Source organism: Natrix helvetica (genome assembly GCF_964273705.1).
Source record: "Natrix helvetica genome assembly, chromosome: Z".
In the NCBI taxonomy this organism is placed as follows: Eukaryota; Metazoa; Chordata; class Lepidosauria; order Squamata; family Natricidae; genus Natrix; species Natrix helvetica.
The window spans coordinates 80421929-80447846 of NC_138554.1; the positions used below are offsets into that span (position 1 = coordinate 80421929).

General features: G+C 44.3%; 1 protein-coding gene across 4 annotated transcripts in view; it reads right to left on the reverse strand.

The window, feature by feature from the left end:
- Window positions 1-25918, reverse strand: part of ARPP21 (cAMP regulated phosphoprotein 21) — a 198099-nt gene that overhangs the window by 77022 nt on the left and 95159 nt on the right. The window contains exon 9 of one of the 4 annotated variants that reach the window (XM_081933463.1): window positions 9322-9396. The exons of the other annotated variants lie outside the window; for them this stretch is intronic. Coding sequence (XP_081789589.1) covers window positions 9378-9396 — 19 coding nt within the window. The 3' untranslated portion in view covers window positions 9322-9377. Of the gene's footprint in view, window positions 1-9321; window positions 9397-25918 lie in introns of those variants that run through there. 4 annotated transcript variants of the gene reach the window in all.

Sequence of the window (25918 nt, forward strand, 5' to 3'; positions counted from 1 at the left end):
GATATTCCCCAAACTCCTCTGCTCTTCCCTGTAAGGGTGTCTCTCGCGTCCCCTGCGATAAAAGGGAGTGGGTCACCCGAAACATGGCGGCAGGGCGGTTATCCGCGGACGCAATAAGGGCAGCACAATGTCTGCGCTTGGCCGCTCTTATTGCCACAAGGTAAGTCCGCAAATAGGCTCTTACCTGTGTTCGGTCAGATTCGGAGCGTGAGGACCTCCACTTGCTCTCTAGACGTCTCCTGTGGCGCTTCATCACCCTTAGCTCCTCAGTGAACCAAGGAGCCCGGGTGGATCGATGCCGCAGGAGAGGTCGCAAAGGCGCAACCCGGTCCAAGGCCCCAGTCGTCGCCCTATTCCAGGCAGTCACTAGGTCCTCGGAGCGGGAGCGGGACAAGGCTACAGGTATTGGCCCAAGCTCCGTCTGGAATCTATCCGATTCCATCAGGTGCCTGGGGCGGTACCAGCTTGTAGAGTCTGGTTCCGCCTCCTCACGGTGGGGGATAGCGCCAGGGAAGTCCAGCCGGAGGGATGAGTGGTCTGACTATGACAGGGGCGTGATGACTAAGTCCCCTATTCCCAGATCACTCATCCACTGTTCAGATACAAAAATGAGGTCCAGTGTGTGGCCCCCTTCGTGAGTGGGGCCCTGCACTAATTGGGTCAGGTCCATGGCCGTCATGGAAGCCATGAACTCCCGAGCCACCTCAGAAGCCGCTCCCGTTGACGGCAAGTTGAAGTCCCCCATGACCAAAAGTCTGGGAGTCTCAACTGCCGTCGCTGAGATTAGCTTGAGGAGCTCGGGCAGGGCTGCTGATGCATAGCGAGGAGCCAAGTATACAATCAGCAAGCCCCACTGCCTCCCTGGGCCCCAGTTCACACCAAGGGACTCACACCCGGGTATCTGAGGGACAGTGAACTCCCTCGGCTCTAAACATTCCCGCATAACCACCGCCACCCCACCACCCTTACCCAGGGCCCGGGGCTGATGGAATGCCCGGAAGCCTGGTGGGCACATTTCCACGAGGGGTAAACCACCCTCGTGGCCCAACCAGGTCTCCGTTATCCCTGCAAGGTCTAGCTCCCCCTCTGAGATCAACTCATTAATGAGGGGGGCCTTGTTGGTAACAGACCTTGCGTTGCAAAGCATCAGCCGCAGGCCCTGGCTCTGTAGCACCTGTCCACCTAGACTGCAGGGGTTGGTACAAGCGACCGGGCGTAGCCAGCAGCCACGGTCTCCCAACCGACCTTGGGATCTTATCCTGTCCTCGCATCCCCTCCTCCCCACGACCGTTGTGATAGGACAACCCTCTGCTCTAGTGACCTTTATATTCCCCCCCTCCACCGCATCCCCGTCCTTCCTGGACTCACCTGTCTGTCCGGCACTGGCTCTCCTCCCGGTCTGATTAGCCCTCCCCCCCACCCTGGAACCCCCTAAAAAAGATAAAAAACATTTTACTAAAAATCCCCTTAGCTTCCGTTTCCTCCACCTCTCGGGGTCCACGAACCCGTCCTCGAGGCGGGCCCTTGAAAGAGCCAAGGGCCAAACCTGCGAGAGAGGGGCCTCCCGCAGGCGGAGCAAGTCTAACCTCGAATAAGTTATTATCAACAAAATTCCAGTAGGGGTTAAGGTGCTGTAGATGGTAAAAATAAGTCAGTATGGGGGGGAGGTAAAAGGCATTAGTCCCATAAGTCAATGTCAATGTGGGGGGTAAGAGGCATTGTCCTGGATAATTCTTCAGTAATGAGTGGGGGGGGAAGCAGATGTCTAGATGATAAGATTAGATGGATGTGGCGATGATGGTAAAAACGGTAGAAAAATGGGTGATAGCCCCAGCTGTAAAGTTGGTGATAACCCTCCATGATCTTAGGTGGTCCTAGGTGGGGATAAGCTCAGGAGCAGAGATTCAGGGTCCTTGGTGGGTGGGTGGGGGGGCAGTCTTGGCTCCAGATAACCATACTCCCAGGCAGCCTTCCAGCCTCTCCATGGTCATAGGCCCAGTCCATGGCCCTAGGCCAGATCTTCCAGAGGCCTCAGATGATCCAGGCCCCCTCAACCACCATAACCACCATCCTCTCCCACTCTGTCCTGGCTCCCACCTGAAGGGTCCAGTAGTCCAGGCTCTCACCCAGTGCTCACCCAGCGTTCCTATGTTCCAGGCGTTGGTCTTCCGGCGTCTTCCCAACAGCGCCGGCCTCCAGGAGTCACCGGGAGCTGCCAGAGGATGATAAGAAGCCTCAGCAAAAGCCTCGGCAAGGTCCTTGGCAGAGGCATTTTACAAGCAGATCTTCTTTCAGCCTTTCCTAATCGGCTGTCTCGCCTCTCTGCCGGCCGCTCTGTCGCTCCGCTTGTCTCCTCTGCCGGCGCGCACGCCAAACGCTGAACGCTGTTGCGTCGCCGCCATTCCTCTCCTGCTCGCACTCCCCAGCCTCTTCCTGCCTTACGTCGATCTTCTGTGACCTCCCCTCGATCACCGCGACCACCCTGGCGGACCAAAATACGTCCGAAACCAGCCTGGGTGGTCTATGAGTCCGACTCTCGGCCCTCCGGTGGAACGAGGGCCGGGAACAGCACCCATTGCCCCGTTGGAGCTCTATAGCGTCTCCCGGAGCTCAAGAGGCGACCGCCATTGCCGGAAGCTCCTCCTCTAGAGATGCTCTGTGTGTGGGATGTGGATTTCTCCTTGGATGACCGTGCGTCACAGATTAAGTTGTATTTTTCTTTGTGCTTCTGCCTTCTCCAAATGCTAAAAGAAATGGAGTCTGGCTTCCCCTTTATAGCTGAAGGGTTTGCAATTTGTTTACAGAAACTGATAAAGAGCCAAGGGCACAAATTGTTTTCGCAGGTGCTTTTGAGAACTATTTTGGCAGGGGAGAGAAAGGGGGGAAAAACAGAACCTTTTTCCTTTGAAGAGCATAAAAGAACTTGTGTTTAGGTCAACCTAAAATAAAAAAATAAAACAGGCCTGGAAGGCTAGAGTGGCAGTGGCGACTAGTTTTTTTTCTTTTCCTTCTTTTTTGGAAACATGGATCAATATTCAGATAAGGAAACCTTAAAATTCCAAAATATATTGGTTGGAATTCAAAATCAATTGGAAGGATATGGGAGAATTACGAAGAAGTTGGAAAAATGAGTTGGAGCTCCAAAAATTAAAGGGGAGAATGAAGACATAGTGTCAGGCCTGTAGTTATGTTTCTTTTAGGATCTTTGGCCTGCCACACTTTCTATTATTTTCCTATGCTGTTTCATTAGTGTAGTAGTTGGGAGGGGGGAATAGAAAGGGGTAGAATTGTGGAATGTGTTGTTGTCATTCTTTCTAGAAGCTCAAGGTCATCTTTTGTCTCTGCACCTCGACATCTGACCGGAAGCAGAGGGGTGTAGATGCCAGCGTGGAAGATGATGATTGGAACATGTGATGGATTTGTGGGTAGGGGGATAAGATCATGAACTTTCAACTGGGTGGAATTCCAGGAAGAAGATCAGAGTTGGAATTCCATAGACGTGCTAACTTGCCTGTATGATTAAATTGGAACTTTAAGGATGATTCTGCCTTGGTGTCTGATTGATTTCATGCATGGTATTTAGAACGCTGACATTATTCCAACTCTCCCTTTAAAATAAAGCACCAGCACCCTCCTTTTGCACGGGGGGAGGGGGCTGGTGAGGGGGTGCTGAATTCCCAACGCTGACCGAGACAGCGTAAAATATCAGCGAACAATTATGAGTAAGCTTTTGGTGATAAGAAGCTGAGAGCTGATGCTTCTTGCTATCTTCAAAGGCAAAGGAATCTGCTTCAAGATTTATTGCATCAGGAAGAGGACGGAGGGGGCTGGAAAAGACTTTTTCTACACCCGGTTAGAAGATGAAAGGAATGGAGATCCACGCCATCCCCATGCAATCATCTCTGATGGGCTTCCCGGACCAGCTCGGACAACTAAACGTGAGTGTATGCTCCCCCTCCTTCCCCCCAATTTGGAAGCAAGGCTTGGAAAAAAAAACTGGAGTGGAGATTTTGACTCCTTCCAGACAGCGATAAATGAAATGACTTACTACCCAGCAACTGAGTGGGAGACAGATTCCCTATCAAAATGGAAATTCCAACCCAGCCAGCAAGAAGGAATTTGGCCAGCATCTTTCACTTACCAGCAACCACAAATTGGGCTGCAGATTGTGAGTGAAGCACCACCAGAATGGGTTTTCTTCCCAGAGTATGGATGGGGAAGATGCCACTGGGCACCTCCTTTGCCATCAACATGGGAAAATGCTCCAAGCCAGCAGAGGGCACCTACTTGGCCCATAACTCCTCCAAGCCAACAGGAGGGTCCTTGGCACATAAAACCCCCTAGCCAGCCATCGTTGGTTGAACTGCAACCTGTGAAGCAGGCAACCCCAGGATGGGTCTTAACCCCAGGTCATGGATGTGAGGAATGCCAGTGGGCACCTGCCCTCCCTCAGCAGATGGCACCATGGCAGAAAACTGGGCAGTGGCCAACCGAGGGATTGACCTCCCCACCAGTTCCAGTCTCCCCTGCAATGCCCCAAAAGGTTCTTACCCCACCTTCCTACAGAGAAGCAATCTCTAAAATGGAAGAAGGGTTTACCAAAGGGAGGCCTGCAGGTTGGATGGCGGGAAAATGTGCACCTGCAATGCCCCAACTGGTTCTTACCCCACCTTCCTACAGAGAAGCAATCTCCACCATGGAAGAAGGGATTACCAAAGAGAGGCCTGCAGGATGGGAAGCGGGACAAGGTGCATCTGCAATGCCCCAAAAGGTTTTTACCCCACCTTCCTACAGAGAAGCAATCTCCACAAGGGAAGAAGGGTTTACTAAGGGGGAAGCTGCAAGATGGAAGGCAGTCCAATGCGATGAGACGGTTCCTAAGTTTAGAGATGAAACTAGGTTCCTTCCTTTGGGGGGGGGCAATAAAATGCCACCATTGCTGTCAACTTGGCCACAGATTGTCAGAGTGCTTGGCTCCAGCCCCAATGCCACAAACATGTGCACCAACTGCCACAGCAGTAAGAAGAAGGCCCCAGATGTCACCAGAAAAGAGTCATCTGGGCCATCAACCTCTGGAAGAGGATCCCCAACTTAAGGTGACAAAGTGTCCTACCAAGGGAGAGGCCTCGGAGGAGGAAGAGGGCAAACAATCTCTGGAGGAGGATCCCCAACTTAAGGTGACAAAGAGTCCTACCAAGGTGGAGGCCTCGGAGGGAGAAGAGCCCAAACGACCTCTGGAAGAGGATCCCCAACTTAAGGTGACAAAAAGTCCTACCAAGGGGGAGGCCTCGGAGGAGGGAGTTGCCGAAGAACAAACGTGTGTATCAATCACCACGGTGGTAAAGAGAGGGCCCCAGATGCCACCACAGAAGAGTCATCTGGGCCAACAACCTCTGGAAGAGGATCCCCAACTTAAGGTGACAAAGGTGATAAAGAGTCCTACCATGGGGAAGGCCTCGGAGGAGAAAAAGGGGCAGCCGTGTATGATTGAATCCAAGAGCCCAGAACCTGCAACACCTGCAGCAGAGAGCCTTAACCGACCATGGGAAGAGGTCACAATTGATTTCATTGTGGAACTCCCAGACAGCAGTGGGAACAAAGTAATCTGGACAGTTATTGATCTGGTTTCTAAGCAAGCACACTTCATTGCTTGCTCAGGATTGCTATCCGCAAACGAATTAGCAAAAATGTTTGTGAAACACATTTATCACCTGCACGGTGTACTCAAGAGGATCATTTCAGACCGCGGAGTCCAGTTCACAGCCAAGTTCTGGAGAGAGGTCCTGAGAGGTCCTGAGATCCACAAGAACTGAGCTCAGAGGTTCATCCCAGCATGAACTGCGCAGCAGAGAGTCAATGTGGTGGTGGAACAATACATCCAGTGTTTTGTGGACTATCAACAAGACAACTGGTCGGACTTGCTACCCTTCGTCGAAGTGGCATACAACGATGCGGTCCACAGCAGCACAGGATTAGTGGGTTTCCAGATTACCAGTGGCATGGAAGTTGTTGCCATGCCTGAGTTGCCTAGAGAACCTCCTTCCTCCATGTCTTTGAATGAATGGATGGACATGCTAAAGAGCAGATGGGAGAATATGAAGAAGGCTCTAGCAGAGGCGGCAGAAGCCTACAAGAAGCAAGCTGATCAACATTGCTCACTCCAAAACCCCTTCCGTGTGGGGGACAAAGTTTTTGTATCTACCAAATACATAAGATTAGGAATGCCTAGTAAGGAATTGGGTCCAAAATTTCTAGGTCCATTCCCAATAGTGAAGATAGTTAACCCAGTTACAGTTCAACTCAGTCTGCCCCAGAAGTCTAGGGAAAATTGACCCAGAATTTCATTGTAGCTTGTTGAACCCAGTAATTGAGTCTAACATAAGAGCATCCACCCAAGCTCAATCTCCTCCTGTAGTGATAGAAGGGGAAACACAATCTGAGGTGGAAAAAAATCGTAGACTCCAGGCTGAATAGGGGTCGCTTGCAGTACTTAGTGCATTGGAAGGGTTACTCTTTATCTGAAGCTACTTGGGTGAACAGTGGGAACCTAAAAGTGGAGAAGTTAGTAAAGCAATACCATGAGAAGTTTCCCGATAAGTCCAAGGGTCTCCCTGGGTGGAGAAGAGGTGGTTAATTGTGTTATGTTAACTTTTATGTTATTCTCTTTTCAGGAAACATTTTTCTTCTGAGGAGAGGCCACCTTTCAGGCCTGTAGTTATGTTTCTTTTAGGATCTTTGGCCTGCCACACTTTCTATTATTTTCCTATGCTGTTTCACTAGTGTAGTAGTTGGGAGGGGGGAATAGAAAGGAGTAGAATTGTGGAATGTGTTGTTGTCATTCTTTCTAGAAGCTCAAGGTCATCTTTTGTCTCCGCACCTCGACACCTGACCGGAAGCAGAGGGGTGTAGATGCCAACGTGGAAGATGATGATTGGAACATGTGATGGATTTGTGGGTGGGGGGATAAGATCATGAACGTTCAACTGGGTGGAATTCCAGGAAGAAGATCAGAGTTGGAATTCCATAGACGTGCTAACTTGCCTGTATGATTAAATTGGAACTTTAAGGATGATTCTGCCTTGGTGTCTGATTGATTTCATGCATGGTATTTAGAATGCTGACACATAGAAGATAAAGACAAGACAATAGCAAATGTGGGTGAAAGTGGAACGAAAGGAATATGGAAAAAGGAATTTGACAAACTGGAGCTCTACCCCAGATTCCAAGATACAGAAGGGGAAAAAAGGGTAATGATGATGGATTTAAGAAGATAATTTTTTGCAGAAGCACGATTGACAACCAAAGATAAGCTAATTTTAATAACAGCTGGAGGGCAACGAGATTACCTGAGAGTTCCTTCAAGCAACAAAGTGCAGAGAGAAGTCTCTAAAAACCTTATAAAGGAGATAAAAAGAAGACTGACACCACAATTGGCAAGAGAGATAACACTGTTTTGTTACTGGAAGGATACAGGTTGACAATGAAAATTGAAAATAAAAAATTAGCTAATTTTGGTGATCAATAAGTAGGAATTTAGTAATTCTTAGACTGTTTTAGATTGTTATTAAATGTTTATTTGTCAACAAATAATTAACTATAATAACAATAATGAAATGATAATGGATACAGCTTAATGATATACACATGTACTGGTAAACTAGTAAAAGAAATTTGGATATAAATTGCAAATTGCGATCTGGGAAAAAGACCTATAAATTTTATTAAGAAACTTTTATTTAGATCTTGTCATAAAGGTGTAATGTTTTTTGGGTTTGATGAGAGGAGGTGGGATATAAATAGTAAATGATTTTAGCCAATTATAATAACAACAAGGAAATGTCAATGGATATTGTTTAATAATATATACATGCTCTGGTATTGGCAAAAGCAACTTGGATACAAATTCTAAACAGCGAGTTGGGGGGCAAAAAGGGGGGGAAGATTTAGAAATTTTATTAATTGACTTTTACTTAGGATATGTCATAAAGGTGTAATGTTATTGGAGGATTTTTGAAATAGCTAATGAATGCCATTATGTGGTTGGGTCTTTAAGTATGAATGATTTGAGGTAAAAGCACGTTCAAATAATTGTAGTTAAATGAGAATTGTAGTACATTGATAGTAAGATATACAATTTTTTTTATTTAAAATGTATAATCTAATATGAACTATAAGTAATGACTGTGGAAGAAAGGATCTCCTTGGATTTAATAGGGACACAAAGTAAAGGGAAGAGCATGCCCTAATTAAAAAAACAAAAGAAAGGAAAAGAAGAGAAAAGAATGGAGCAGACAGGCAGCACGATGAAAGAAAGAAAAGAGTTCATTACAGGGGGAAAATATAATAAGAAAAGAAAAAGGGAAAACAGGCTGAGGAGACAAAAGGAAATCCTGAAGAGGATACGACGAAGGTACAGCAAAAAGTTTGGGGGGAAAAGACATATAAACAGCAGAAAGAGAAAGGAGAAGTTCAGAGATTGGAATTTAAGATTCTTTAAAAATAAATGGAAGGGAATACGCCTAATAATATATTGTTAAAATCACAAGATGAGATAAAATTATGGGTGCTTAATGATGTATAAGTATGTAACAGTATTATGAGGATAGTGGGAAATTTGAATCCGTCTTGCGCTGCGTCCAAAAAAAGAGGTTGTTACGGGGGATAGGGTGGGGAGAAAACAAATGGAATTCATATAAAGGTATACCTTGAAAAGAAAAACTAGCAATGTGGAAAATAATATTTTTTATTTTTCTTTGGGAATATAATTATTAATGACAATGATAATAAATGGGGTTTGCTAAATGGTGGAAACACACCACATAAAATAGAGAATTGAAGGGAGATAAAGAATGGGAAAGAGAGAGAAAGGAGACAGGAGAGAGCGAAGTAGAAGGGAGGGAGAGATAGGAGAGAAGGAAGGTGTGGAAAGAGAGGAGACGTCAAGCCGGCCTCCCTCAGCAACCAAGAAAGAAACCACTTAACTCCATTTTGCAGAATTAAGAGTATTTTTTACTGGCTATGAAAAGATAGCAGCTAAGTAAAGCAAGATCTGAGGCAAAAGCGCATGAAATCATACATATCAATATTTGTCCAACCCCTTCCCCCGGTAACCCCCATCCCATTGTCCAACCAGCAAATCCCTCAGGTGTCATGTGGGTTTCATCTCCAAGGAGCATCGTCAGGTTGATATGCAGGACGGTTGGCCTTGACCAACTCTAAACACCAGTCTTCAGCATGTGCAATAGATGGTGAGAACAAAACTCCCTTTTAACAATCTCTCCTGAACCAAATCTTCCCCTCCCAAATACCAGCCCCCCCCCCGTTTCAATGGCAGCCAAAAACAAATTGAGAAGCAGAGACTGACATCCGGCCCTCCTTCAGGAAGAGAAATCATCCCTGCAAGAAAATAAAACAATATAAAAGACAACATAAAATATGTACATTCAAATATTATCAAGGCTTATCAGGGTACTTGCCGTAGAACTTCTGTAAAAGTCTAGGAGCCCTAACATGAGATTTATCCACCCATTCAGTCTGGGAGTGGGGGAAAATGTTTCCAGGACACTAGATACTGAATTCAATTCCTATGTTTCCTGGAGTCCAAGATTTCTTTAACTTCAAAATGCTGCTCTCCCTCAATAAGAAGAGGAGCAGGGGGTGCAGGTAGAGGAAGAAGTGTGCTCTGGCTTCAACAGGTTCACATGAAACACAGAATAAACCCGCTTAAGATGCTTTGGTAACTCCAATCATACAGAAATAGGATTAATGATTTTCACAATAGGGAAAGGACCGACATACTTTGGTCCCAGTTTTTTCGATTTTTGGGTGGTTCGCAGAGATTTGGTGGATAAAAACATGCGATCCCCCACTTTGTACTCTTTTGGCTTCACCCTCTTTTTATCAGCCTGTTTCTTGTGTGCCCAGTGAGCAGCTTCCAACGCCTTGTGGGTCATGGCCCAAAATTGGCGAAGTTCATCACTCCATTCGGAGAGGGACAAAATTTGTGGTTTCTCTTGAGGTAACTCAGGAATCAGTACAAAGTCCTGCCCAAACATAACTTTAAATGGGGTCAAGCTGGTACTGCTGTGCACAGTTATTGTACGCCACCTCAGCATGTGGTAACAGTTCAGCCCAGTTATCTTGCTGATAATTGATGAAACACCGGAGGTAAGACCCCTTGCAGGGTAGGGCTGAAGAATTTGTTCAGTATCTGCAGGATAAAATCGCTCAGATCCGGACAGGCTTGGACTCTGACTGGGTAGATTCGGGCGAGCTGACGGGGATGATTCTTGAGGAGACAATCTGGGATGGGTTTGACCCTGTGACCCCCAAAGGCATGGACAGGATTATGGGGGGACACAGTGCTGCCACTTGTGTGCTGGACCCGTGTCCCTCTTGGTTAGTTTCGGCTTCCCGGGAGGTGACACGAGGCTGGCTCCAGGCGATTACCAACGCTTCATTGAGAGAGGGGTTCTTTCCCACCACCTTGAAGGAGGCGGTGGTGAGGCCCCTCCTCAAGAAGCCTTCCCTGGACCCAGCTTCTTTAGCCAACTATCGTCCGGTCTCCAACCTTCGCTTTGTAGCAAAGGTTGTCGAGAGTGTGATAGCACGTCAGCTTCCCCAGTACCTGGATGAAGCTGTCTACCTGGATCCGTTTCAGTTGGGTTTCAGGCCCGGTTACAGCACGGAGACGGCACTGGTCGCGTTGGTCGATGATCTCTGGCGGGCCCGGGACAGGGGCTGTTCCTCTGTCCTGGTCCTATTAGACCTCTTGGCGGCTTTCGATACCATCGACCATGGTATCCTACTGCGATGACTCGGGGGGTTGGGAGTGGGGGGCACCATTTTATGGTGGTTCTCCTCCTACCTGTCGGATCGGTCACAGTTTGTGTTGACTGGAGGGCAGAGATCGACCCCTAGGCGCGTCACTTGTGGGTTGCCCAAGGGGTTAGTTCTCTCACCCCTCCTGTTCAACATATACATGAAACTGCTGGGCGAGAGCATCCGTGGTTTTGGGGTACGGTATCATCAATATGCTGATGATACCCAACTTTTCATCTCTACCCCAAACCACCCAAATGATGCCCTCAACGTGATGTCCCGATGCCTGGAGGCTGTGCGGATCTGGATGGGGAGGAACAGACTCAAGCTCAATCCCTCCAAGACTGAGTGGCTGTGGTTCCCGGCATCCCGATTTGTACCTCTTGTTCCATCTTTGATGATAGGGGGAGAAATTTTAGCCCCCTCAGAGAAGGCTCGCAATCTGAGAGTCCTCCTGGATACGCGGCTTATTTTAGAAGAACACCTGACAGCCGTGAGCAGGGAGGGCTTTTTCCAGGTTCGCCTGGTACGCCAGTTGCGCCCCTTCTTGGATCGGGATGCTCTGTGCACAGTCACTCATGCCCTCGTCCTTTCTCGCCTGGACTGCTGCAATGCTCTCTACATGGGGCTGCCCTTGAAGAGCACCCGGAGGCTTCAGCTGGTCCAGAATGCGGCCACGTGGGTTGTCATGGGGGTACCTAGGTGTTCCCATGTCACACCCATTTTAGGCGGCCTGCACTGGTTGCCGGTTGTTTTCCGGGTGCGATTCAAGGTACTAATTATGACCTTTAAAGCGCTCCATGGCTTAGGCCCAGGGTACCTGCGATACCACCTACTGCCACCAGTAGCCTCCCACCGTCCAGTACGATCCCACAGAGTTGCCATCCTCAGGGTGCCGTTGGCCAAGCAGTGTCGGCTGGTGACCCCCAGGGGGAGAGCCTTCTCTGTGGGAGCGCCTTCCCTCTGGAATGAGCTGCCCCCGGAGCTCCGCATAATCCCTGACCTCCGGTCCTTCCGACGCACCCTAAAATGTTGGCTTTTCCAGCAAGCCGGCCTGGCCTGTTAATGTTAATTTTAATTTATTTTAAATGTACTGTTTCTTTTTTTAAAAAAAAAATCGGTTTGGTCTTTTTGGAATTGGGTTTAATCTTTTTTTAACTTTTGTGATGTGTGTTTTTAATGTTGTACGCTGCTCTGAGTCCTTTGGAGAAGGGCGGCATATAAATCCAAATAAACCTAAACCTAATGTTCCAAAACAGAATTAGTTCATACAGAAGCCCCATTAGTCTGTGAATGGTGGGTGGAGTTTAGCCCTTGGGTGGAGCCAATTAACTTCACAAACTTCTTCCAAAAGAGGGAGGTGAATTGGACCCCCCCCTATCTGAAATTATGCATTCATTCATGTAACCGGTACACGTGTGAAATAAATAACTTAGCTAACGACTTAGCTGATGGAATTTTGGAACAGGGTACAAAATGAACTTGTTTGGAAAACAGGTCGGTGTTTACCCAACTCACAGTATTTCCTAGACTCTCTGGCAATTCGACAAAGAAGTCCATCGACATCTCCTTCCATGGGGCCTCAGGGCGGGCCACGCTTTGGAGAAGCGTGGGGTTTCTCCGGTGGTCGTTTTGCGGCTGCACAAATGTGACAACTGGCTATGTAGGACTCAATGTCTTTTTTCAATGAAGGCCACCAAAATTGTCTCTTAATCAGATGTAAAGACTTTACAAATCCAAAATGGCCTGCCATCCTCGAATCTTGGGCCCGTTGAAGAACAATTGTCTTTAGGTTAGCAGGAACATACAGTTTAGCCCCTACCCGCCCCGAGTCACCGCCCCGAGTCCCTTCGGGGAGAGGGGGCGGTCTAGAAATACTGAAAATAAATAAATAAATAAATACCCAAGCCAGTCCATCTTTCATGGTACATTCATTTGAATGTTCCTTGAACCAGTCATCGGACTCAAGGCCTTCCTTGAGTTTGTACATGAGGTCCGTAGTGACCTCTAAATTCGCTGTGCCTTGGCTTCTAGTAACCACTGGGGCAGCCAGACTTTTTGCTGGGATTACTGGGTGAATCACGCTCAGCTTAGAGCTGTTGTATTGGGGAAGCCTAGACAAGGCATTGGCTATGAAGCTCTCCTCCCCCACGAATGTATTCGAGGGTAAAGTTGAAATGGTTGAAGTGTTGTGCCCAACGCAGCTGTTTAGGAGATAGCTTACGTGGGGTCTTCAATGCTTCCAAATTTTTATGATCAGTCCATACTTCAAAAGGGTGTTTTGCCCCTTCTAGGAAATGTCACCAGGTCATCAAAGCCCATCTGACCGCAAAAGCTTCCTTTTCCCATATAGCCCATCTCCTCTCCGTCTGTTAGTTTACATGAGGTGTAAGCGCATTGCTGCAATTTTCCATCAGCGTTCATTCGAAATAATACTCCCCCCCCCCCACATCACTGGCATCATCTTGAACAATAAATGGTTCAGCTGCAAAGAGTCGTTTTAATTTTTCAAAAGCAGCTTGAAACTCCATAATCCAATTCAAAGGCTTACCCAGTCTGAGCTTGGCCTCCCCTTTTGATTTTAGGAGATTTGTAATGGGCAGAGGAATGCTGCTGAATGAGGGAATAAATTGATGATAAAAATTCGCAAATCCCAAAAAACTTTGTAATTGTTTGCAGGTGCGAGGAGGTGCCCACTCAGTGACAGCCTGGACTTTCGCTGGGTCCATATTGATGCCATTGTGGGAGATGCAGTAGCCAAGGTAATCAATCTTCTCTTGATGAAATTCACATTTAGACAATTTGGCATAAAGTCTGGCGGCCCAGAGTTTCTTGAGTACTGATCACAGTAAAGTCACATGTTCATCACATGTTTCTGTGTAGATAAGGATGTTGTCAAGGTAGACCATCACGCCTTTGTACAGGTGTTCATGTAAAATTTTGTTTATTAATTGCATGAAAACTGCTGGTGCCCCCTGTAGACCAAAAGGGAGTACCCTGAATTGAAAACATCCCAGAGGACAGTTGAAAGCAGTTTTCCATTCATCCCCCACTTTGATTCTGACTCTGTAGTAGGCCTCTCTTAGGTCCAATTTCATGAAGATATTCTCTTTACCCAACTGGGTAAAGTTTCCGTTCATCAGCGGAAAGGGGTATACATTTTCCAAGCACACACTGTTGAGATTTTTATAGTTAACACACAGACGAAAAGAGCCATCTTTATTTTCTCTAAACAATACAGGAGTGGCCACATGTGGCCTAGCAGGTTCTATAAACCCCCTCTTCAAATTTTTGTCAATAAACTTCAGTAATTCCTCCATTTCGCGTGGGGTCATCAAGTAAATCTGGGGTTTTGGAAGTTTTATTCCTGGGAGGATCTCAATGCTACAATCTGTCAGGCGGTGGGGGGGAGTAATTTATCAGAAGATTTTTCAATGAAAACGTCCTTTAGGTCCCAATATTCTTTTGGGATTTTCTTCTCCCCCTCAATTTTTTCCTACCCTGCAGCTGCTAGGTTAGGTTCAATGTTGGCTATGTTGGAAATCCTCCCCTCTCCCTCTGGGGGTTTAGCGGATCAGATGCACAACCACCCTTTCCTCCAGTTGATGTGTGGGTTCCATTTCCGTAACCAGGGTAAGCCCAGTATGAGGGGCCAATCCATCCCAGGTGCAACGATGAAACTTAAAGTTTCTTGGTAATCCCCCATCCACATATCTATTGATTCAGTCACAAAATGGGCAGGAGCCCCTCCAGCTATAGACCCATCCAGCTGGCAAAAAGCAAGGGGGACTTTCAAAGTTCTCAGTTTTAAGCTCATTTTTTCCACCACTTCCGGCTAATAATGCAACGTGTGCATCCTGAGTCTAAAAGGGCCAGCATTTTTGCTTGGGCGCCAGTAGAGGGCACTTTAAATTCTACTGGGGTGGTCATGGGGCCCGATCGGGAACTTACCAGATGGTTGCCATCGGAATCGGTTTCACTTTTCCCCGATGGAGAGGAGGGTTCTTCTTTCCTCGGGATGGGAGGGAATTGTGCAACTGGTTCCACCCCTTTCATGGTGGTGTTCTTCCATTTCCCTTCCGCTCGGTGAGCGGGTCATCAAAGTGTTTTCTCAGGGAGGCCATAAACCTATTATAGTCTCTCAGCAGGGGGGAGTCATTGTTATGCAGAGCAACCATCCATGCTGCCATCTTGTTCTCCAATGCAATGGTAACAACTTTTACCTTGGTTTCTTCGGTGCGGAGATCCTCTCCGAACTGTTGCATGAAATTCCAGTCTTGGACCAGAAAAAATCCTAGCTCCTTTGGGTTAACTCCAAATTTCACACCAAGCGGAGGAACTTTTGCCATCCGGCCTCTGCGGGGGGGGGGGGGAGGGTGGATCCTCCTCTTGGAAGGGTTCTCGCAGCTGCTGCTGTTGCTGCCAGGGCTCCCCATCCTGATCAGCTCCACTGTCTGCCCCCAGCCCTCCCCTTGGGTGAGACAGGTCATCTGCAATTCCCTCCTCTAGATCTGGGAGATCAGCTTCTCTTTCGGACCTGCTCTCATGGAAATGCTGTCTCTCTCCAAGTCTCCTGGAAGAGTTTCATAGCATAAGACATCATGAGATCCTCCTCGTCGGCGTCCTGCCAGGCAGCTGCCGGTTGCCGATGTCGTCTTGTGGTAACTCCAGCCAGAATTTCCTCAGGGTCATACTTCTGTCCCATCCCCAACGACCACCTGGGGCTGACGGACCTTTCCTCCAAATTCAGTTCCGCATCCGCTCCGTCTCCAAGGAACACGAGGATCCAGCCGCCCTCATGTCATCCTCATGGTTGCTGCCTGGGCTGGACATTCATTTGAAGGTTTTGGTTTTATTTACACTCCCCTCGGAAGGTGTTAGCTCTGGGATGAGTGCGAAAGTGAGACCTTGCTTAATGTCAAGCTGGCCTCCCTCAGCAACCAAGAAAGAAACCACTTAACTCCATTTTGCAGAATTAAGAGTATTTTTACTGGTTATGAAAAAATAGCAGCTAAGTGAAGCAAGGTCTGAGGCAAAAACGTGCGAAATCATACATATCAATATTTGTCCAACCCCCTCCCCCCAGTAACCCCCATCCCATTGTCCAATCTGCAAATCCCTCAGGTGTCATGTGGGTTTCATCTCCAAGGAGCATCATCAGGTTGGTATGCAGGATGGTTGGTCTTGACCAACTCTAAACACCAGTCTTCAGCATGCGCAGTAGATAGTGAGAACAAAACTCCCTTTTAACTATCTCTCCTGTACCAAATCTTCCCCTCCCAAATACCAGCCGAATACCATTTCAATGGCAGCCGAAAACAAATAGTGAAGCAGAGACTGACAGGAGAGGAGAGGGAGAGAGCAAGAGGAAGTAATGAAGAGAGAGTGGGCAGAGGGAAGAAAGGAGGTAGAGAGGAGGAGAGAGGGAGAGGAGAAGAGTGGAAGATGAAATAGACTATAATATGGTGTATGGAAAGCAGATGAGCAAATAAAAATTGAAGAGGCTTAATGGCAAGAGGAATTGGTATATTATTGAATATTCAAAAAATGTTTGTTAAGATGTAATGGTATCCTTTGGATTATATTATATGTATGTTTAAAAAATACGTTTGGCAAAAAAATGCTTCAGTTCTAGAATCCATTACTAATTCAATTTCAGACTGTTTAGTTTAGAGATTATATTACAGTAAAAATGTAATGATAGAGTCATTATACGTGGCTCATTCTCTACATTTTGTACTCGGATAAATGAGTAGGATTTAGGAGAATGAGAAAGCATTATACAAACATTTCATGGAAAATGAAATGTTATTGGATTTTATTTGATATTTATATAGAGACTAAGGTATGAACGGAGAACAGAAAACCATTTATGTAATCAAGAAACAAAAGTTTCACTGTTGCATTCATAAATAATATTGGGCCTTTTTCTTTCTGCAAAATATTCATCAACAACTATTGTTTAATTCTACTTAGAGTGCACGCACTATAACTTTGAAAAGGAAGATAATTTTTATAAACATCTTTACCATTGCAGCTACCCTTCCACTGTTCGATTAATATTACTTCTTTCACAATATATCCACAATATATGACTTTTGCACCATCTGTATATTTGTGTAATAACAGAAATCCACATGGCACAAACTACTAGGACTTCAGTATGTTAGGTTACTTATTACCATGCTTATTGTCAGCTTAATTTTGAGCAGTGAATCCCCCACAGTCATATAATTGAAATCTCTATCAAGTAAATTAAGAAACTTATTACACTGTGGATTTAGCACCTAGAGTGGCAAAATAAAGTTCTAGGGTTATAATATATTCACAAAATGTATTCACTCTTAACTAATCTAATATTTATGGATTTAAACATTCCATATTAGAGATTGCTATTAAAGGAAAAACTTTGATGTAGGCATTGAACCTATCAGCAACCCTTTAAATCAAACATGTTTTTTTCTTGGAATCATGCACAAAATGACATATATTTTATGGCGTATACTGCCATAAAGCAAAATTGCTTTGTTGATTTCACAGGATATTTTTACATTTTAAAAGGGAAAAAAATGCAATTGATTGTTTGAGCCAAAAGGACTATTTTTAACTTAGAGTGGAAATAATAAGAAAAAGTAACAAGTACAAACAGGAAAAAAGGCTATTAAGAGAAAAGAGCATGGCTGATTTTGTAGTGACATGACGTTTCTCATGGGGCTCCATGGGATTGCACCGAAATTCGAACTGCTGGGAGGTCCGGATGGATCTAAATCACCTTACAGGGGTGATGAATAGAGAGCACACTCCGCTGATCTCAGGGAGCCTGAAAACTCCGTGATTGATCCAGTGAAGGCTCTCAAACTCAACAGGAAGGAAAAGACAGCCATTGCATGCCGGACCAAAGCTGCGACAGCCACCAAAAAAGAAAGCATGGAAGATTGAAGAACAGTGTGATTGATCTGGGTGAGAGATGCTTAACATATAATTTCTTTTTAAAAAAAAAAACAAAGTTTTATTGGTTTTTTTAACATTTTACAGGGAAAAGGTTAAAGGAAAGGTTACAAATTTTGGCAGTTGCGATGTGCGGTAGGTGCCCCCTCCCTCCATACTCATTGTATACATTTACACAAATTTCATCACTAAGTAGTAGCATATAGTCAGCATATAGATTCAGTTAATAATTTCGATCAGTTTATGTCAGGTGAATTTTCTTGGTCATTTTTGTGATCTGAGCTTTCTCGGTATTGCCCCATTACCCCCCGCCGACAGTGCTCCGGCCCATCCCATATCCTGCATGTCTGTTGTATGATCATCTGGTTTTTCTAGGAGTGCTTTGTTTTTTTCCATAAAGGCCTGCGCCTCTATGGGTGTATTGCTTCTGACTCTTGTCTCCTCCCAGAATATTAACATACCTTCAGGCATCAGCCATCTGAACCACACCCCCTTCTGGTATAATTTATTCGCTAATTGCGAATAACTTTTTCTTTTTTCTCTCACTTTCTTGGGGATCTGTTTCAGAATGGTTATTTCCTTATCTTGGTATGTCAAAGCTTGCCCCCTTTGTGCACTCAGAATTTCATCTCTTGTACTTTTTCTAAGAAATTTAATGTGTACCTCCCTGGGAACGTTATGTGCCCTAGCATAAGCTGAGTTCACTCTATAAACCAGGTCTATTTCCCACCCCATCTGCTGTTTCTCTTTCTGGATGTATTCAGCCAAAATACTTGTCATGATGTCCCTTATATTTTCATCATCCGCCTCCATCACGTTTTGGAATCTAAGGTAAAAGGACATTCTCTCAAACTCTATTTTCATCTGTTGGTTATCAAGTTCTTTGTTTCCCTTCTGCACCCCTTCCATCCCCTCCCTCATCTCAGCCGTCCCACCCTCCAAAAGATCCAGTCTCTGTGAGTTTTTATTAATTTGGGCCTGGTTCTCTTTAATTTCTTCTTTCATCTCCTTTAGTTGTTTCTTTATTTCCTCTTGTCCCTGTAGAAGTTGCTGGAACATTTGTTGAAACTCCATCTCCGTAGTTTTAGGTTGCATCAGAGCTGTTATCGTTGATTGTGTACTAGGACTGGAGGTTGCAGATGTCGGGGCAGCGGTAGCAAAGCCAGGCTTTCCAGGAGGTGGTCTTTTAGGAGGCATTGTTTATGGAATAAAGAGTTCAGTCAGTGTAGAGAATGGTCAGTCAGAGAGACAGAACAGCCAGGAGAGTCCAGGAGACAGAGGGTCCAGGCAGAAGAGGGTTTTTCTAATCATCCTGGCAATAGAGCAGAGTTATTCACTCCAGGGAGTTCAAAAGGTAGCAATCAACAAGAGATTTGTCTGAGTAGCACGGAGACAAAGACCGGTAGCCTGAAGTTTTAGAGGTGGAGTCAGGTTTCACAGTTCATAAAGACAACGGAAGTGTGCCATCTTGCCCTGCCAGCTTCGGGTTTAGAGGCATAACAAAGTTTTCAAAGTTCAAAGTTCCCAAAGTTTCCAGATCATCAATATGTTATGGGGTTAAGTCCGAAAATTCACTTTTAGTAAGGGCGTGACATCATTGGTTGGCTCTCCCCCCTCCTCCTTCCCCTGGGGCTGAGAGCAAAATTGTTCCAAGCCGCCTGTCCAAGGGGGGGAAATCCCCCTCCCTCCAGCCGCGCCTCTCCAAATCAAGCCGAAAGAAGTAAATTTAAACTGCTGACAGTTTCTCCAACTTGGTAGAGGGAATGGAAGGGAGTTTACACCTCACCGCACCGCAACCACGTCCTTCTGCTTGCTTATTCTCCGCACAGCCTCACAACGAAGATGCCGGAGCGTCTCCCCATCATGCTCCCCAGTGCCTGGAGCAAGGCGGGGGGCCCCCCACCGGCCGCCGCCGATCCCGGGGATCCCTGCGGTGCCGCCCCTCTGGCAGGAGCCTCTACGGGGCATCCTGTGCCCCCCAAGGAGTGGGGAGCCCACCGGAGAGGCGCGGGGCAAGCAAAGCTTGCCCGTCGCCGTCAGCTGCCGGAACCGGAAGTTCGCTTAACATATAATTTCTAACTTTCACAAAAGAAAGATCCCCCCTGGAAAACATATGGGTGAAAGAGGGACCTAAAAAAGGAGGTGGAGCTGTTTTTTTCCACCTCCCAAGAAAAGCGGTGAGAGAAGTCTAAGAGCCATTTTTAGAACAGAAAATAAAATCAAGGAACTTTTTAAAGAGTGAAAAAACTTTGTAACTAGGAAGCTGGACTGTGGACTTCAAAATATAATATTGATTAATCTAAAAAATATTGGATACTACAAAACTTGGACTTACAAATCTTGTTTTATTATTTTTATAAAAGCTGGACTATGCTACACTACACTACACTATACTACACTACACTATACTATGCCAGAAAGAAAAATAGAGATGTAGAACATCAGATGTGATGTGAAAGCTGGGAGGTGTGAGTGAGAAAAATGGAAAAAATACATAACCTTGAGAAACCAAAGATTGACTGCTAGAGAAACCTTTATACTATAAATTTTTTAGGCAGAATAGCTGAGACAGAGAGCGAAACACTGAGATTTTTATTTTTAAACAGTGCAGCTCTTGGATCTCAAGTGGAAATTAAACAGGTAAAGCAAAATAGAAGTGGACAACAACAAAATACTTTCCTTTCTCTTATTTTTTGCTATGTGAACTCTCTGTGGATATAGAACAATTGGTGGTTGAATTCTGAGGTTTAGTGGGCCTATAAAGATTATAATTTACCAATTTATCATCAAAGGATTAGGGTTTGAAGAACCTGAACATAACAACAAGAAGGTTAGGATCAAAAGTTTGCTAACCTTTGGATTACAACTTGTATATTTGTCTTCTCCTTGGATTACAATTAATAACTTTACCCTCTATTTTTTGTGGATTATAAATATCAATATACTTCAAAATGAGGAAAACATCATCTGCATCATCCTCAGCAATATCTAGTCCATCAGGTCAGAGGACACTGGATGCCATGTTACCAGCAAAAGAAAATGAACATGATGCAGGCAGAGTTGAAAGCTATGATCCAAGCTCTGCATGATGATTTGAAGGAAAGAATAGGGAAAGTACAGGATAAAATAGAGAATTTCCAACAAATGATGGCAAATAAAGCACGCAGAAAGTAGAAGAGAAAGCTGAACAAACAGAAAAAAGAGTGGAAGAAGTTGATTACAGACTTACCTTTGCAGATAAAAATAAAGAAAGAACAATACTATCACTTGAAATGGATAGGGCTTATTATTATTTGCGGTTTCAGAATATTGAGGAAGAAAAGGGGGAAAACCTAGTGGAGGTATTGGCAGAGTTGCTGGCGGATGCTTTAGAGATGATCAAAGAAAAAAATCCTGCTGAGATCAATGAAATATTTAGAGTTAATACCAGATATGTGAGAAGAAACAGGCTTCCTAGAGAGGTACACATGAGATTCACCCAAAAGAAAAGCAATGAAAACAGAGATTTTAAAAGAGCGACATATGATCCTTTAAAATACAAAGGAATAGAATAGAATTCTTTACTGGCCAAGTGTGATTGGACACACAAGGAATTTGTCTTTGGTGCATATGCTCTCAATGTACATAAAGAAAAAATAAAATATAATAATCAAGAATCATAAGGTACAACACTTAATGATAGTCATAGAGTACAAATAAGCAATAATGAATCAATATCAATATAAATCATAAGGATACAAGCAACAAAGTTACAGTCTTTGTAACAGTGGAAGGAGATAGATGATAGGAATGATGAGAAGACTAATAGTAATAGTAATGCAGCCTTAGTGAATGGTTTGACAGTGGTGAGAGTATTATTTGTTTAGCAGACTGATGGTGTTCAGGAAAAAAACTGTTGTTATGTCTAGTTGTCTTGGAGTGCAGTGCTCTATAGTGTTGTTTTGAGGGCAGGAGTTGAAACAATTTATGTCCAGGATGTGAGGAGTCTGTAAATATTTTCATGGCCCTCTTTTTGACTCATGTAGTGTACAGGTCCTCATTGGAAGGCAGGTTGGCAATAATTGTTTTTCTGCAGTTCTGATTATCCTCTGAAGTCTGTCTGTCTTGTTGGGTTGCAGAGCCAAACCAGACAGTTGTAGAGGTATAGATGACAGACTCAATAATTCCTCTGTAGAACTCTATCAGCAGCTCCTTGAACAGTTTGACCTTCCTGAGTTGGTACAGAAAGAACATTCTTTGTTGTGCTTTTTTGATGACATTTTTTATGTTAGGTGTCCACTTTAGATTTTGAGAAATATGAACCTAGAAATTTAAAGGTCTCTACTGTTGATACTGTGTTGTCTAGTATTGTAAGAGTTGGTAGTATGGGAGAGTTTCTCCTAAAGTCTACCACCATTTCTATGGTTTTGAGTATGTTCAGTTCCAGATTGTTCTATGAGGATAGTTATTCAACCTCCCGTCTGTATGCAATTTCATCATTGTCTCGAATGAGACCAATCACTGTTATATCATCTGCAAACTTCAGTAGTTTAACAGATGGATCATTTGAGATGCAGTCATTGGTATATAGAGAGAAGTGGAGAGAGCACACAGCCCGGGAGGGGAGGGGCTCCTGTGCTAATTATACAAGTGTGTTCAGGTACCGCTAGCTGATTTAGTTTAGCTAGAAGAATGTCCGGTATGATGATACTGAATGCTGTACTAAAATCTACAAATAGGACCCTTGCGTAGGTCTTTGGAGATTCAAGATGTTGTAGGATGTAGTGCAGAGCCATATTAACAGCATCATCTGTCGATCTATTTGCTTGGTATGCAAATTGCAGGGACCACAGTGTGTGTGTGTGTGTGTGTGAGACAGACAGACAGACAGAGGAACAGAGAGAGGGAGTGAGGGAGGGAATCAGAGAGAGACTGACAGACAGACAGACACACACACACACACACACAGAGGGGGAGGGAGGGAGAGAAAGATAGACAGACAGAGAGAGAGACACACACAGAGTGAGTGATTAAGTGAATGAGTGAGAGACAGACACACCCACATACACAGAGTGACAGAGAGAGAGGAAGGGAGGGGAGAGAGACAGAGGGAGAGACAGAGACACACACACACACACACAGTGAGTGAGAGACAGACAGACAGACAGACACACACACACACACACACACAGAGTGACAGAGATGGGGGAAGGAGGAGAGAGAGACAGAGATACAGAGAGAGAGAGAGAGACAGATAGACACCCAGAGAAAATGACAGAGGGAGACAGAGAGGGAGGGAGGGAGAGAGAGACAAAGAGCCAGAGAGAGAGAGAGAAAGAAAAAGAAAAAAAGAAAGAAAGTGGGAGAGAGAGATGAAAGAAAGAAAGAAAAACAACATATGACCACAATTGAGCCCAAAATTTTGGTTGCTAAGCAAGAGCGGCTCTCCAAATAAATTTCAATCGTGGTTTTGGCGAGATTTGGCTCAGTTGAAAAAAAAGGTTGCCCACCACTGGGCTAGTGTGGTGGTTAAGTTACTTTTCAAAAGCTATTTTTCTGATCCAAGATTTGAGAAGTTGTGCAGCGAACAACAAGCCCATCCATCCCATTAATAATTTTAAATCATTAAACGATGTTCAATAAATTGTGAATTTAAAGCTCGTGTTTAATTTATTTTTCAATTAACCTAACCTTAACGAACTAAAAAGTAGATTTCCAAATCCTTAAAAAGTCAAAAATTAAAAAAAATTCGGATGTACCTATTAAGGGAGCCGCGGAAAAAATCCGAAGTGTTATGGGAGCCGCAAACCGAAAAAGATTGGGAACCTCTGAGCTAGAGTTCATAAAGCCTTGTAAAATAAGCTTGTGGAGGCACATACACAGTAATTAGGAGAAATGAGGAAGACTCTTGTGGAGAATAAAAAGGTTTACAGTTGATAAGTAAAGACTCTAAATTTTGATTACAGAATTTATGCATTATAGTTATATCCTGAGACCAATTGTTGTTGATATATATATATACACATAAGCATCCTCCCTTCTTTTTCCCTGATGATTCTGCAATCCTGTCTGCTCTAACTATCTGATACCCTGGTATCTTCATGCTGTTGTCATCAAATTCCTCGCTTAGCCAGGATTCAATAAAGCATAAGTCAGATGTATTGTAAAAATCAGAATTGCATCTGTTTTAAAAAAGTATTTCATCCATCTTATTAGCAAGGGAATGTAACTGAGTCAGAAAGATTGAAGGGAATGGGTTTTTAAAATTTCCCCTATTCCTTAGTCTGTTTAAAATTCCAGCTCTTTTACCTCACTGATGGAGTCTTCTGCGTTTGCTTTTGGTGATCCATAGTTCCAGGGAATTTGCTTCCTCCTGTGTTAGAATCTCCTCTGTGCTTGTAAAGACGGGGAGGGGGTGAGGTTACAGAAAGCTGCTCCTTAAAGAAATCTTGCTTGATTCTTAGCAGATGGTCTCGTGAGTATGAAATCCATAGAGAATCACAGAGAATAATAAAAAGTAAAGAAACCATTAGAGAGGATTTCACTAATGCAGCCATCATCGATGCCATCTTGGATTTAAGAGAAAGAAATAGTAATTTTAAAAAAGACCCCAATAAGAGTTAGAGAAATAAGGAATATCAATTTCAGACAAAACAGCTGATTAAAAATGGAGTGAATTTTAGATGAAGGGAATATTGGTGATGGAGCAAAGACATAGATTGGATTCTATAGAAAAAGCAGAACAATTTTATGAGCACTACTTTAGACCACTAGAGGAAATGGGAATAAGAAAGGAAAAAGAGGATAGATGATAAGAGGAAGCTACAGGAGAAACATGCAAAAAAAAAGAGAAGAAGAAGATGGAAGAGATCTGGAGGAAGTAGCAAAAAAAGAAGGAGCAAAGCCAAAAGCAAATGCAGAAGACTCCATCAGCGAGATAAAAGAGCTGGAATTTTAAACAGACTAAGGAATAGGGGAAATTTTAAAAATCCGTTCCCTTCAATAGTTAGAGCAGACAGGATTGCAGAATCATCAGGGAAAAAGAAGAGAGGACGCTTATGTATATATCTCTATCTCTATCTCTATCTATCTATCATCTATCTATCTATCTATCTATCTATCTATCTATCTATCTATCATCTGTCTGTCTATCTATCTATCTATCTATCTCTATCTCTATCTCTATCTCTATCTCTATCTCTCTATCTCTATCTATCTATCTATCTATCTATCTATCTATCTATCTATCTATCTATATATATATATATATATATATATATATATAAACAACAATTGGTCTCAGGATATAACTATAATACATAAATTCTGTAATCAAAATTTAGAGTCTTTACTTATCAACTGTAAACCTTTTTATTCCCCACAAGAGTCTTCCTCATTTCTCCTAATTACTGTGTATGTGCCTCCACAAGCTTGTGTAAACAAGGCTTTATGAACTCTAGCTGATCAGATTATGGAGGCTGAAGCCAAATACCCAGATTCACTGGCCATTATTCTAGGTGATTTCAACAAAGGCAACTTAAGGAAAGAGCTTCCAAAATATTTTCAGCATTTCAATTGTCCTACTAGAGACAAGAATATTTTAGACCATTGCTACACAACACTAAAAGATGCTTATTGATCCTTACCATGAGCAGCTGTGGGCCACTCTGATCATTGCATGAATCACCTTGTACCTGCTTACAGACAAAGACTTAAAGCCACAAAACCAACAATTAAATCAGTGAGGACTCCGTTCCCGAACTTCCGGTTTGCCCATAGAGCCATTTTTTTGCGCTCCGGAGGCTTCAGGGAAGCTCATGAAGCCTCCAGAAGGCTCCAGGGGGGCTGGGAGGCTCTTTTCGCCCTCCCCAGGCTCATATAAAGCCCCTGGAGCCTGGTGAGGGTGAAAAATGGCTTTAAAAAAGGGTGTACTCAGCTGGCCAGGGTGCAGCGCCTCGCGCGGCCTGACAAATGGCTACGCATGCCACCTGTGGCACGCGTGCCATAGGTTCACCATCACTGTATTAGAGAATTAACCATAACATATATGGGAAAGAAAAACAAAAAGAAGAAACAAAATCAAAAGATATTAGAAGAATATAAGAGACTAGAGACAGAACTACAAAAAGATCTACATTTAAAAAAATAAACTAAATGGATTTTAAAAATA